This window comes from Euleptes europaea, chromosome 3, assembly GCF_029931775.1.
Source record: "Euleptes europaea isolate rEulEur1 chromosome 3, rEulEur1.hap1, whole genome shotgun sequence".
Classification (NCBI taxonomy): domain Eukaryota; kingdom Metazoa; phylum Chordata; class Lepidosauria; order Squamata; family Sphaerodactylidae; genus Euleptes; species Euleptes europaea.
Window position 1 is genome coordinate 123693512 of NC_079314.1, and position 15498 is coordinate 123709009.

Consider the following 15498-nt stretch of genomic DNA (forward strand, 5'->3'; position numbering starts at 1 on the left):
TATTTACTCAGACCGGCAGCTGCTCTCCAGGGTCTCATCTTTCCCATCACCTCTAACCTGTTCCTTTGAACTGGAGATGCCAGGGATTGAACCTGGGACCTTTTGCATGCCGTGCAGATGCGCTACAACTGAGCCATGGCCCCTACCCTGGTGTTCTTGATTCTGGGTGGAGGGGGCATGTGGTTCTTGCATGTGGCAGTAGAGGAGGAGCAACTGCCCTTTGGGCTAGGGGCTATCTCCACATCTGCATCTGTTTGGTACTTCTGGTTCTAGTCCCTGGTAATGGCTACCCCAGTGGGGCGTCACACAGGGAGTTCTAGTGAAGTGTCACATTTTGGGCTCCCCCCCCCCCATGAATGAGCAGGCGGTGTGATGCAGCGACAAAAAAAGCTAATGTGATTTTGGGGTGCATCAACAGAGGCATAACATCCAAGTCACAAGATGTCATAGTTCCACTGTACACTGCATTGGTCAGGCCGCACCTGGAGCTTGTGTGCAGTTCTGGAGGCCTCCCTTCAAAAAGGATGGGGACAAAATTGAGTGGGTGCAGAGGAGAGCTACAAGGATGATCAGGGGCCTGGAGACCAAGCCCTATGAGGAAAGGCTGAGGGAGCTGGGAATGTTCAGTCTAGAGCAGTGGTCGGCAAACTCATTAGTCAACAGAGCCAAATATCAACAGTACAACGATTGAGATTTCTTTTGAGAGCCAAAACGCCTTTTAACAACCATTCATGCACGGGAGGTTTTGCCTTGGATTTGCCGCTCTCTAGATGCACATTTTCCCCATCTGCATTCTCAAAACTCTGCAGGGGGGCTTATTGTTGAGTTTTGAGAATCTGGATGGGGGAAATGTGCATCTGAGTGGCAAATCCAAGGCAAAACCTCCCATTCATAAATGGCTAATAACCACCACCACCACCCCAGAGTTTTGAGAATCTGGATGGGGAAAATGTGTCTAGAGTACAAATGAATCAAACATGGCTTCACCCACCGGTCCCCCACATCCTCGTCCTCCTCGCCACCGCCTGGGCTCCTTCCTTCCTTTCCTCCCCGGCCGGGGTGCCGTCCGCCCGTCCTCAGCGCCTCGGCCTCGGCCTCCTCCGCCAGCCAAAACCAGCGCAAAAAATCCCGCCTGCTGATTGGCTGCCGCCGCCCACCTTGACGCCACCAGCCCTCGAGCGCCGCGTGCAAAACTCGGCCGCGCTGTGAGGGGAGGGAAAGGGGGGAGGAGGAGGAGGAGGGCGCTTTCCAGAGCCGCACTCAAGGGGCCAAAGAGCCGCATGTGGCTCACGAGCCGCGGTTTGCCGACCACTGGTCTAGAGAAGAAGAGGAGGTTGAGGGGGGACTTCATTGTTCTCTTGAAGTATTTGAAGGGCTGTCACTTAGAGGAGGGCAGGGAGTTGCTCCTGTTGGCAGCAGAGGATAGGACTCGCAATAATGGGTTTAAATTATGGGCAGAAAGGTACCAGCTGGATATTAGGATTCCCCCCCCTCCAGTAAGAGTAGTTCAGCAGTGGAATCAGCTGCCTAGGGAGGTGGTGAGCTCCCCCTCACTGGCAGTCTTCAAGCAGAGGCTGGATGAACACTTGTCAGGGAGGCTCTAGGCTGATCCTGCATTAAGCAGGGGGTTGGACAAGATGGCCTCTATGGCCCCTTCCAACTCTATGATTCCTTCCTGAGGAAGGGTGTAATGCTCCAAGCAGGCGCACATTCATGCCTCCATACCTTTGAGGTTGGACAACCCAGATGCTCCCCAGGAAGACTGTTGAAAGGCCTCCACCCCCAGATGATCTCCCGTTCCTTTGAACGCAAGCGTGGGGGCATAGCTGGGGAGGGAGGGATGGCCAGCAGATGGGCAGGGCCGCCAGCCTCCTGACTGTAGTTGGGCCAGCTGCCAGGAACAGCTGGCCACCGGAGCTCAGCTGCCTTGCTGCTGCCTCTTGGCTCAGAGATGGAGCAACCCAGCCCCCATCTGCCTCAGAGAGCTCTCCGCCATCTTGGAATGTCCCGTGTAGTCAGGTATTAAACCATTTATTAACCACCCCTCCCCAGAGTGAACACATGAAGCTGCCTTCTACTGAATCCAACCCTTGGTCCATCAAAGTTAGTACTGTCTACTCAGACAGGAGGACTCCAGTCCGTTGAAAAACTGGCCAGCCTCATAAGCCATAGCCTCATCCTCCATGAACATGTCCACTCCCCTCTTAAAGCCTTCCAAGTTGGCAGCCATCACCACATACTGGGGCAGGGAGTTCCACACTTTAACTATGCATTGTGTGAAGAAATACTTCCTTTTATCTGTTTTGAATCTCCCCCTCCAGCTTCAGCAGATGACCCCCGTGTTCTGGTATCATGAGAGAGGGACAAAAGCTTACTGTAAAAAGGGGTCAAACTGATTGGCCTATAGTTTCCTGGGTCATCCCTCCTCCCTTTTTTGAAAATTGGGATAACTTTCGCCCTCCTTCATTGCCAAGCGGAGCCTTTCGGGTGCCACTAGCTGAGCCTTTACCTCTGGCTCGTTCAACACAAGGCCTTGGTGGTGGGCCCCTCCCACTGCAAATTCTGCATTCAATCCATTGGCTCCAACCCAAAGGCTGCCAAGGATTGTAGAAAGTTCATGAGCTTTCCCCTGCTCTTGTTTAAACAACTTTATATACACACTCTGGAGACTGAGGTGTGGGCACACTTCAGTAATAGTGTGACTGCGCCATACATTTGACGGTCTTCCCTTGACTACAAACCCTATGACTCAGTGAAATTGCTGAGCTTGCAGTCTGCTGTAGCCCACAAAATCCAAGATGCAGTGAGACTACATTTGAAACAGGCGTGTGGAGAGATGTCAGAAGAAGAAGAAGAAGAAGAAGAAGAAGAAGAAGAAGAAGAAGAAGAAGAAGAAGAAGAGTTGGTTTTTATATGCCGACTTTGTCTATCACTTAAGGGAGATTCAAACCGGCTTACACTCACCTTCCCTTCCCCTCCCCACAACAGACACCCTGTGAGGTAGGTGGGGCTGAGAGAGCTGTGACTGGCCCAAGGTCACTCAGCTGGCTTCATGTGGAGGAGCAGGGAAACCAACCCGGTTCTCCAGTTTAGCCTCCGCCGCTCATGTGGAGGAGTGGGGAATCAAACTCAGTTCTCCAGATCAGAGTCCACCTCTCCAAACCACCGCTCTTAACCACCACACCACGCTGACTCTCTTAGTATAAAATAATATGTAGAAAACATGGCCGCATAAGTAGGAACAGCCCCATCTTCGCAGTTTCCTACTGGATGCTACCTTAGCGGAACCATAAATATTGACCCAAAGCCAGTAAAGAATTTGGACTTTGGAAACTTCCGTTTTCACCTTTGGAGTTTCAGAAGGTGAACTGGATTCATGGGCCCACCATACTGAGCGCTGTTTTCACGGCAACTTGGGTGATCCATCATAATGCAAAATGATTGTTTCAGATCTTTCTTTTTTTCTAACATTTATTATCCCACCAACTAACACGAAGGGCTCTCATGAGGACTTGCACATAGAATACATTTTTTAAAAGAACATAAAAATGCCAAACGTAATTAAAACATCAATCATAAAACACTGGAATATCCACATACAAATTAAGCTGGCAGCCGCTAAAGAAATAGGTCAAGATTACAGCCCAAAACCTCCCTGCATAATTTTTACTATCACAACAACAGCGACAATAATAGTAAAAGAACTGACTGATTTTCTGAAATATATAAAAAAGGAGCTGACAAGAAGGATTTCCCTCCGTGCTGCAGTGGCCACAACCACAAAGGCCCTTGTTACAGAGGCTTCTGGCTACCTTCTGGATGGCCAGAGCCCCATCATGAGCCCCCCCCCAATATTCATAGAGTTGGAAGGGACCACCAAGATCATCTAGTTCAACCCCCTGCACAATGCAGGAAATTCACAACTACCTCATCCCCCCACACCCCCAGTGACCTTATATTTATTGTTGTCTGGCTGGTGCCGTATCAATAAACATTTACATTTACACCCCCAGTGACCCCTACTCCATGCCCAGAAGATGGCCAAGATGCCTTCCCTCTCACGATCTGCCTATGGTCATAGACTCATCATTGTTGACAGGTGGCCATCTAGCCTCTGCTTCAAAACCTCCAGGGAAGGAGAGCTCACCACCTCCCGAGGAAGCCTGTTCCACCGAGGAACCGCTCTAAGTGTTAGAAAAATCTTCCTAATGTCTAGACGGAAACTCTTTGGATTTAATTTCAACCCGTTGGTTCTGGTTCAACCTTCTGGGGCAACAGAAAACAACTCGGCACCATCCTCTATATGACAGCCCTACAGGTACTTGAAGACCTGTAGGGCTGTCCCCCCCTCAGACTTCTCCTCTGCAGGCTAAACATATCCAGCTCCTTCAACCTTTCCTCATAGGACTTGGTCTCCAGACCCCTCACCATCCTTGTTGCCCTCCTCTGGACCTGTTCCAGCTTGTCTACATCCTTCTTAAATTGTGGTGCCCAAAACTGAACACAATACTCTAGGTGAGGTCTAACCACAGCAGAGTAAATTGATACCATCACTTCACGTGATCTAGACACCATACTTCTGTCGATGCAGCCCAAGATCACATTTGCCTTTTTAGCTACCGCATCACACTGCTGACTCATGTTCAATGTTTGGTCTACTAAGACCCCGAGATCCTTTTTGCACACCCATCTTAAACTGTCCTTTCAAATACTCTGGGTTCAGACCATTTAAGGCTTTGTGGAGCAGAACTCGTGCTATCAGCTGGGCCTGGAAACTACCTGGGAACCAGGGCAGTATTAAGAGGGCCTGTCCACAAGCCCCCACTGCTGCTGCACACGTTCTTCCCGCTGCAATTGGCGCTGCCGTTGCCCCCACCCTATTTTCCTTTTTTTCTTTGTTCAGCTTGCACAGAAGCACCACCACGATTTTGGCAGGGAGCCCCACAGCCCGGAACCCTGTTTCCCTTTCCCAACTGAGCTGCGCTGTAAGACTGCAGCATGAGTTGGTAGGGAAAAGAAGAAGAGTTGGTTTTTATATGCCAACTTTCTCTACCACTTAAGGAAGAATCAAACCTTGGTTTTTGTTGGTGTTTGGAAGAAGTATCAGACACCCCAGATTCGAGTGAATACCGCAGAGTCAGCACGTATACAAAAGTGCTATTTTATTTCACAGTGTCAAAGTGCTTCGCAAAGCATCCACTTCTCTCAACCCACAACCAAATACATATATGTTACACTTATATACATAACTGGCATAGTCTCCCAGCCGATCAGCAGTTGGCTGCCTTGTCTCCAGGACCATCTAGCTCAGTCCAGTGCAAGCCAGTTTTTTTTGCTCAGTCATTGAGCTGTCATGTGACATCACCAATCACCTGGCTGTCACTTAGATCTTTTCTGTCTGCTTGCCATGTGCAGTCTTACATGTCAACACAATCCCCTTCCCTTCCCCTCCCCACAACAAACACCCTGTGAGACAGGTGGGGTTGAGAGAGCTCAATAAAATATTTGCATCTCATTTCCCACTCTCTACAAGGCTCCTCACAAAACCATAGACTACATGACAATCCCAGCCCAAGTCCTAAAGCAGCACGAAAGCTGTAATGGGAAATAAGCCTCTAACCACCAGGGAAAGGCAGACAGCAGAAGCAGCCGAGGATTTCTATGCCGTCTCTTCAGGGAACATTTATATCCCTACCCAAGGGAGGCACTGCCTGAAAACGTTGGGGCTGTGGAAATGTATCTGGGGAGGGCCTCTCATCCAAAAGAGCTCTGCAGACAGACGGCCAGTTCCCTTGGGAGGAGACCGCCCTTGGGGCTTCCTGAGGTCACCCTGCATCACTGGGTTTTCCCACCATCCAGCACCCGCTCTGATGGCCCTAAGTGTCTGTTAGGAACGCAAAGGCCCAGTGGCTCTCTGGGGCACCCTCTGCTGGGCTTTCTAGGCTCCTCACTGCTGATTCAAGGTATCCCAGGTAGAAGTAGAAGTTGGTTTTTATATGCCGACTTTCTCTACCACTTAAGGAAGAATCGAACCGGCTTACAATCCCCTTCCCTTCCCCTCCCCACAACAGACACCCTGTGAGGTAGGTTGGGTTGAGACAGCTCAGAGACAGATGTGACTAGCCCAAGGTCACCCAGCTGGCTTCATGTGGTGGAGTGGGGAATCAAACCCAGTTCTCCAGATTAGAGTCCACTGCTCTTAAACACTACACCACGCTGGCTTTCCGTTTGTGGAAGCCCTTCCAGAATCTGCATTTAATTTTAACCTTCTGGTTCGACCTTCTGGGGCAACAGAAAACAACTCGGCACCCTCCTCTATGTGACAGCCCTTCAAGTACTTGAAGATGGTTATATTCAGGCTAAACATACCCAACTCCTTCAACCTTTCCTCATACCATCACTTCACGTGATCTGGACACTATACCTCTGTTGATACAGCCCAAGATCGCATTTGCCTTTTTAGCTACCGCATCACACTGCTGACTCATGTTCAGTGTTATGTCTACCAAGAGCTCTCATCTGCCACTGCTGTGACATTGCAGCTGCTTGGCTCCTGCTCCCTCCAGAGGGGCCAGAGCGAGCCGTTTGCTTGCCGGAAGCTGCACATGGTTCTCTTGACAACCTGCCTGCGATGGGGCCAATGCAATTCAGCCGTTCCCCAATGTGGCCTGTAATGGTGGGAGAGTAATGATCACCTCACTTGCCTCATTGATCGCCAGCCCAAACTGCCGCCTCTTGATGTGCATGCCGCCTGCAGGGCCCTCCATTGGTTGGGTTGCCTGGCCCCTCTTCGCCACCAGTGGGAGGTTTTGGGGGCAGAGCCTGAGGAGGGAGGGGCTTCAATGCCATGCAGTCCAATTGCCAAAGCGGCCATTTTCTCCAGGGGAACTGATCTCTGTCGGCTGGAGATCAGTTGTAATAGCGGGAGATCTCCAGCTAGTACCTGGAGATTGGCAACCCAATCCACTGGGGGGTGCTCATTCCTTCCATCAAGGGGCCGCACAGCCAGGAGGACAAAACTGACTTTGATGGATCAAGGGTCTGATTCAGTCTAAGGCAGCTTCATGAGGCACAGGGGCCTGGGGGGCTGAACTGAGCACTGCCAGCGGGAGATGGAAAGACACCGGCCAGGCCCTGCTCCTGCCTTGGCTGCTTCGCTTGACTCTTGAGGGCTGGTTGGATGGACTGCGTGGCTTATTTTTTAAGAAGGGGCTTTTATCTGTCACTAAACCCAGATGGGTGGAGTCTGGTGGTGGTTACCCCACAGAGGTGAGAGCACTCTATGCATGCACATGAACCTGCCTTATACTGAATTTCAGTAAAGCCTCTTGATTTCAGTAAAGCCTTTGATAAAGTCCCCCATGATCTTCTTGAAACAGAGCTAGTGAAATGTGGGCTGGACACTGCTACTGTTAGGTGGATTGGTAATTGGTTGACCAACCAAACCCAAAGGGTGATCATTAATGGCACAACTTCATCCTGGAGAGGAGTGACTAGTGGGGTGCCACAGGGGTCTGTCCTGGGACCGGTACTATTTAATATTTTTATAAATGACTTGGATGATGGAATAGAGGATATGCTAATCAAATTTGCAGATGACACCAAGTTGGGAGGGGTAGTTAATACCCCAGAGGACAGGGTCAGAGTTCAGAGTAACCTCAATAGACTGGAGAGCTGGGCCATAAGCAATAAACTGGAATTCAATAGGGAGAAGTGTAAGGTACTTCACCTAGGCAGAAACAACGGGGGTTACCGCACTTTGAATTCCCAGCGATGTATTAAGAGTTTGAAAATGTTGTAAAAAACATCGCTTTAAAAGGGTTTTTGGATACCACAGCTTATAAATGGTTGGAAGACGTCTTCACAGCTAAAGGGGCCAAAACAAAGTGCGAACAGTATTTTTTACAACGTTTTCAAACTCTTAATACATTGGTGGGAATACATAGAAAGAGCGAACAGTATTTTTATAACGTTTTCAAACTCTTAATACATCACTGGGAATACAAGGGCGGTAACAGCCAACATAAGGTACAGGTACAGGATGGGAGGTAGTCAGCTTGACAACAGTACATGTGAAAGAGATCTGGGAGTCTTAGTGGACCACAAACGGAACATGAGTCAACAGTGTGATATGGCGGCTAAGAAGGCCAATGCAATTCTGGGATGCATCAATAGGAGTATTGTGTCTAGATCAAGGGAAGTAATACTACCACTGTATTCTGCATTGGTCAGACCTCACTTGGAATACTGTGTCCAGTTTTGGGCTCCACAATTTAAGAAGGACGTTGACAAGTTGGAGTGTGTCCAGAGGAGGGCGACCAGAATGGTCAGAGGTCTGGAATCCATGCCCTATGAGGAGAGACTTGGGGGGCTGGGTTTGTTTAGTTTGGAGAAGAGAAGGTTGAGGGGAGACATGATAGCCATGTTTAAATATTTGAAGGGATGTCATGTTGATGAGGGAACTAGCTTGTTCTCTGTTGCTCCAGAGACTAGGACACGGAGTGATGGATTTAAACTAATAGAAAAGCGATTCCACCTAAACATTAGGAAGAAGTTTCTGACGGTAAGGGCAGTTTGACGGTGGAATGTGCTGCCTCGGAGGGTGGTGGATTCCCTGTCTTTGGAGGTCTTTAAGCAGAGGCTGGATGGCCATATGTCAGGAGTGCTTGTGGATGGCCCTTGTGGTCTCTTCCAACCTTGTGAACTTGTGAACTTGTGAATTGGACCCTTACATAAGAACACAAGAAAGGCCCTGGTGGATCAGATCCAGGCCCATCCAGTCCAGCAGTCTGTTCACACAGTGGCCAACCAGGTGCCTCCAGGAAGCCCACAAACAAGGCGACTGCAGCAGCATCATCCTGCCTGAGTTCCACAGCACCTAACAAGCATGGTCCTCTGATCCTGGAGAGAATAAAGATGCATCATGACTAGTATTCATTTTGACTAGTAGCCATGGATAGCCCTCTCTTCTATGAACCTGTCCACTCCCCTCTTAAAGCCTTCCAAGTTGGCAGCTATCACCACATCCTGGGGCAGGGAGTTCCACAGTTTAACTGTGTGTCATGTGAAGAAAGACTTCCTTTTATCTGTTTTGAATCTCCTACCCTCCAGCTTCAGCAGATGACCCCACGTTCTAGTATTATGAGAGAGGGAGAAAAGCTTCTCCCTGATGGACCCTTGGTCCATCAAGATCGGTATTGTCAACTCAAGAATTGTCAACTCAGGCTGGCAGCAGCTCTCCAGGGTCTCGGGCAGAGAAAGCCCTTTCACATCACCCACAGCCTGGTCCTTCTTAATTGGAGATGCCGGGGATTGAACCTGGGACCTTCAGCATGCCAAGCAGAGGTGGCCACTCTGAGCCACAGCCCCTCCCCTAAAGTGCATGAGTGCATGCTCAGAGGCACTCTTTTTTCCTGTACGGGTTGTCCATGCTCATCTTGGGTATTGCAAGCAGGTGTGGGAATAAGCCCTAAATCATCCCTTGAGGATGGAAGGGGCAGAAAGCTGGCAGTGCTCGGCACAGGTGGGAAGCCGCAAGCATCTGATCCAAGCTCTGACATGGCATGAAGAGCCATTTGAGGGCTGGGAATACCTCAGGAGCTGTTACCCAAATCCTCCAGTTTCTTGCAGATGGTTTCTACATGCTCAGAACCACACACATTCTCCGGGATGATTATTTGGGATCGTTTCTGTAAGTTGTAGATAGGGTTCCCTTTCTAGAACAACGCCCTACAAAAGATGTGACACAGAGAGAGGATCTTAACTCAGAACATTTTCATTCAAATGCAGTGCTGGAGAAATGACATGCAAGGGAAAAACAAAAGTGTAAAAACAAGTTTCATGCAGCTATGTGATCCTCGCTGTGCTACACTAATTGGGATGCAAATGGGTAGAGTCTAAGGGGAAATCTGCCTGTCCTGAAGAGAAAAGGGCGGGGCTCTGCAGACTGCTGTAGAAGACAGAGAAGCCAGTCCCAGGCAGAGGAAGAAAAATCCAAAAACTGAAACCAGCTATGAAATTGGGGGTTCCAAGTGAAGGACAGAAGCTTTTCTCCCTCTCCCATAATACTAGAACACGGGGTCATCTGCTAAAGCTGGAGGGTGAGAGATTCAAAACTGATAAAGGGAAGTATTTCTTCACACAACACATAGTTAAATTTTGGAACTCCCTGCCCCAGGATGTGGTGATGGCTGCCAACTTGGAAGGCTTTAAGAGGGGAGTGGACATGTCCATGGAGGAGAGGGCTATGCATGGCTACTAGTAAAAATGGATACAAGTCATGATGCATACCTATTCTCTGAGTACTACTATTGTCTGAGTGACTTCAGTGGACCAAGGGTCTGGTTCAGTAGTAGGCAGCTTCATGTATCTCATTCACTGAGCAGTCCTGGGCTACAATCCCAAATGTACTTGTTGAGTCCTCCGATTTCGTGACAATGGAGGTCCCTTGAAACAATTTGTATAGTGGGAAAGGTAATTGATTAATATTTAATACATAAAATTGAAGACATCTGTTGGTGGCTCCTGAATGAAATCCTCATGTTCAGAGGCAGTATTCCTTAGAACCCCAGATTAAACACATGCAGCTGCCTTATACTGAATTTGACCATTGATCAAGGTCTATTCGGACTGGCTGCAGCTCTCCAGGGTCTCAGGCAGGGGTCTTTCCCATAACCTACTTGCCTAGTCCCTTTAACAGGAGATGCCGGGGATTGAACCTGGGACCTTCTGCATGCCAAGCAGATGCTCTACCAGTGAGCCACAGACCCTTCCCTTCTGGGTGTAGGCGGAGGGTGTGTGTGCCCTTCATGCCCTGCTTGTGGGCTTCCCAGAGGCTGGCTGGGCACCTCTACAGGCTGGAGGCTGAGCTCCTTGGTCTGATCTGGCAGGGCAGGTTTTAGAGAGCAGGATGGGGCTCAAGTCAGTCCCCACGGCTGAGTTGGAGGCCTTGCAATAAAATCCCAAGCACCATGTCACTATCCAGCTGAGAACAGGATGGATGCATCAGGTTGCCATGCCAACAGAGAGGCTCACAACCGCTTGCAGGCAGTGCGTTTTGGAGAGGGAAGTTGCTTATGGGGAGTGGAGAACGGACGTGCCTCCCCCCTCCCCTCCCGGTTCTGTCCTTCACTAGCTTGTCAAGAGCCTTCGTGACACATCGGGGAAACCTCTTGTCCTGTTCCTGGCTTGTGGCACCGGCTGCTAAGTGGGGTTTTTGTCTAAGAAGAAGAAGAAGGAGAGTTGGTTTTTATATGCCGACTTTCTCTACCACTTAAGGGAGAATCAAACCGGCTTGCAATCTCCTTCCCCTCACCAAAACAGACACCCTGTGAGGCAGGTGGGGCTGAGAGAGCTCTAAGAGAGCTGTGACTAGCCCAAGATCACCCAGCAGGATTCATGTGGAGGAGTGGGGAATTGAAACCCTGTTCTCCCGATTAGAGTCTGCCTCTCATGTGGAGGAGTGGGAAATCAAACCCGGCTCTCCAGATCAGAGTCCACCACTCTTAACCACGACACCACGCTGGCTCTCCATGAGCCATAACACCATGAGGAGGAGGCGTATTAGAACCAAGCAGCACATCACAACTCTTATGGTACAGTCCTCTCCTCCTTGGGCTGCCTCACGCATGGATGTAGGTGGGGGACTGCATGATGGAACGATCTCCGTGTCTCTTTCCTAACCTCCCTGTACATGAAAGCCTAAGGCTGGCTCAAAGACAGGGCCCCCCTCGCTTCCTTCTGGATGAGCAGGATAGGTTTTTTTGGGTGGACATGCAGGATAGGTTTTTGGGGTCCCACCTGCAGTGGGATGTGTCACGTTCCCAGGAATGCTGGCTGGCTCTTTGGTGAGCAGCGGCATGAAATGGGGGGGGGGTGCACATGGCGAGGCTGGAACAACGGCACCCCTGGGCAGGATTTGCCTCACCCCACCCCAAAGATTCCACTCTGCCTTGTGAAGGAAGTAAATAAGCATGAGCATTGCCTAGGCAGTTTCCGAGGGCAAGCAGAAACGCGCACCTGCCGTGTGGCTCTCCTGGCTCCCTCTGATCTACACAGGTGCAGTTGGTCCGTGCCCCATGTGGAAGGGAAAGGAGAGCAAGGAAGACAAGAGCAGTGCCTTCTCTGTGTTGGCCCCTGTGCTCCATTGGAGGAGTGCCTGTTCACTTCCTGCTTCGTTTCTGTGGCTTGGGTGGAAAATGGTCAAAACCAGCTTATTTTCTGCACGTTTTTTCCAGCAAGAAGTTTTTGTTGTTGTTGCTAGATTGTAATTCTGCTCTGTTCCCTTTTGATGGCATCTTGGCCATCTTCTGGTCACTAGGGGTGTGTGGGGTGGGGGAGGTAGTTGTGAATTTCCTGCATTGTGCAGGGGGTTGGACTTGATGACCCTGGTGGTCCCTTCCAACTCTATGATTCTATGATGCTGGTTTTTATCCTGGGGATGTTGTTGGTGTTCTTATTGCAGTTGCAGAGAACACAGCATAAAAGATTTAAAACCAACCCATGCATAATAAACATATTCCATAGGAAATTATGCTTCCACCAGCCTTTTTTTAAGTTAATAGCCAGATTTCTAGGGGCTGACATTTGAATTAATGGTGTCTGCTTTCCATTATTTTTAGCTGTGTTACCTGTATTCAGTGTGTGGATTTGGGGGGGGGGTGTTTCTTAAATGCATTACAAATGAACCCCTTTTTTGTGTGCCCTTGGAAACAAATCATGAGGGGGTGGCCATGTTAGTCTGTCACTAACAGTAGCAAAGAGCAAGAGTCCAGGAGCACCTTAAAGACTGAATCCTTATGCTTCTGTCTAACTGCTAGCCTTTCAGTGAAACCAAAACAATCTATACATGCCAAGTTTAGCCGGGAGTATAACTTCAAAGATAGGACATTTTGGAGGATGTTGATTCATAGGGTCGACATGAGTCGGAAGCGACTTGACGGCACTTAATACACACATAACTTTAATATTGTTAATTGCAGCAACTTGCAAGCATTATATATAGTTTTTATCCAATATTTCTCTAAGACAGTTACAGTCTAACACAATTTCTTGCAGGGTATGAGTTTTCATGAGCCACCCACCCTTAGATGGCCCTCTGTCAGCAATTCTGATTCTATGACCTTAGGCAGACCATAAGAGGGAGGGCATCTTGGCCATCTTTTGGGCGTGGAGTAGGGATCACTGGTGTGTGTGTGTGGGGGGGAGGTAGTTGTGAATGTCCTGCATTGTGCAGGGGGTTGGACTAGATGACCCTGGGGATCCCTTCCAACTCTATGATTCTAGGGGGAGGGTGTTAACTCAGAGTGCGCTGGAGTTAAGTGACCGCTCCAAGGCCGACTGAAGTGCATGGCTGCTGCCCCTTTTTCCACACCAGGGGGTGGCGCCGCCGATCACTGAGGGCCTCTCTGTTTCTCCCTTGCAGTGCCTTTTAGAGAAACTCCCAGCTACACGAAGAGGAGGCGTCTCATCGGGGTGTGCGGCCTCTCCTCCCCCCGCCTGCTGCAGCGGTCCGCCAGCGACAACAACTTGAAGGCCGAGAGCCGCCCGTCCTACTCGCCGGTGCCCTCGCTCCGCAGCCTGCCCCAGCAGCTGCTGGCCCAGATGCAGGAAGTGGCTGTCGGGGCAGGGGTGGGGGACAGTAGCCTGGTGAGCACGAGCGGCTCCCGGGGCCCCCACAGCCGCTCCCCGTCGCTGCAGCGCGTGCGGGAAGAGAAGGAGGCCGACGCCCACACCCTCCGGAGGAGCAGCCGCGGCAAGGCCAGGTAAGAGCTCGCCCCTGGGCAGAGGGGGCTTCGACCAGCCACCCCCTGTGCTTCCCGGCTGGCTTAGCTGCCCCCTGCGGGGCTCGGAGAAGCGCCGGCGGCGGCTGGGCTCCGTCGTCTTGGCCGGCGTCGTGGCCTCGTGGCTGGGTAGTCCAGGTGGCACCACCTGGGTCGGTTTGGGGCGCATGCTGGGCTGGGTGGGCTCCAGGCCCTCTGCGAAAATGGACAACTCTCTGCTCTCTCTGGGACTCTGCATCTCTACCAGTGGCGCCTGTGAGAGTCAGAGAGCTGTCCAGGGTCCTGCAAGCATTCTGCCAAGCGCGCACGTGTGCCTCCAAACATTGCCGCCTCCTCTCTCCCCCCCTTTGCCCATCCAACCTGAGGCTTTGTTGGTGTGCACCCCTTGTAGGGGTCTCCATTGGCATGGCAACCTCGTGCGGTCTAACGGTGATCCTCGGCTGGCAGGGCCCGCTGGATGGTATTTTACCCAGAGAGTCTTGCGCAGCTGAGAACAGTTGTGGGGGTCTTGACAAGTAGCTCTTGGGTGGTGGTGGGGACCAGCTTTGCTTCAGGAGGTCCACGTGGCCTCGTGGCCCAAATCCCTGGTCTCATTGCATGTATCCTACATGGTTTTCGTGTGGTTGTCATGGGGCATGTCTTGTGGGAGAGTGTGAACACGCGCATGGGCAGAGGCAGTGCCAGTTTGTAGAGTCCAGCCAGCTCTTTTCTAAGCTGTGGGTGTAGATGCATCCAGCCTGGTTCCACGCAAGCCAAGTCTCAGTGGGGAAAAGGTAAAGGTAGTCCCCTGGGCAAGCACCGGGTCATTCCTGACCCATGAGGTGACGATCACATCCCAATGTTTATTAGGCAGACTGTGTTTATGGGGTGGTTTGCCATTGCCTTCCCCAGTCATCTTCCCTTTACCCCCAGCAAGCTGGGTACTCATTTTACCGACCTCGGAAGGATGGAAGGCTGAGTCGACCTTGAGCCGGCTACCTGACTGACTTCTGTTGGGATCAAACTCTGCTGCTGGGTCTGGAGAGGCCTTATAGAATCATAGAATCATAGAGTTGGAAGGGACCACCAGGGTCATCTAGTCCAACCCCCTGCACAATGCAGGAAATTCACAACTACCTCCCCCCTCACACCCCCAGTGACCCCTACTCCATGCCCAGAAGATGGCCAAGATGCCCTCCCTCTCATGATCTGCCTAAGGTCATAGAATCAGCATTGCTGACAGATGGCCATCTAGCCTCTGCTTCAAAAACTCCAGGGAAAAAGAGCTCACCACCTCCCGAGGAAGCCTGTTCCACTGAGGAACCGCTCGAACTGCTAGAAAGTTCTTCCTAATGTCTAGACAGAAACTCTTTTGATTTAATTTCTACCAGTTGGTTCTGGTCCGACCTTCTTGGGCAACAGAAAACAACTCGGCACCCTCCTCTCTATGACAGCCCTTCAAGTCCTTGAAGATGGTTCTCATATCCCCTCTCAGTCTTCTCCTCTGCAGGCTAAACATACCCAGCTCCTTCAACCTTTCCTCATAGGCCTTCCTTGGCTGTCTCCTCCTGGGGAGGTTTGTGCTTAGAAGGTCCTTCTGCTGCCAGCCCTACGCTGGCCCTGCTGCCAGGAAGGAAAGGTTTTGTCAGGGTGGGCAAGCCCCGAGAGGGGCCTGGCTGTTTGCCCTGGAGGCCAGCCATGTGAATGCTCCGGCACAAATCTCTTCCTTAGGCCGAAG

The 15498-nt window shown here is 50.8% G+C and overlaps 1 protein-coding gene across 1 annotated transcript in view; it reads left to right on the forward strand.

The window, feature by feature from the left end:
• SHANK3 (SH3 and multiple ankyrin repeat domains 3) overlaps positions 1–15498 on the forward strand; it is a 348499-nt gene that overhangs the window by 128863 nt on the left and 204138 nt on the right. Inside the window, exons 10-12 of the mRNA XM_056846670.1 lie at positions 13424–13763; positions 13831–14036; positions 14173–14241. Of these exons, the coding sequence (XP_056702648.1) occupies positions 13424–13763; positions 13831–14036; positions 14173–14241 (615 nt within the window). The remainder of the gene's footprint in view (positions 1–13423; positions 13764–13830; positions 14037–14172; positions 14242–15498) is intronic.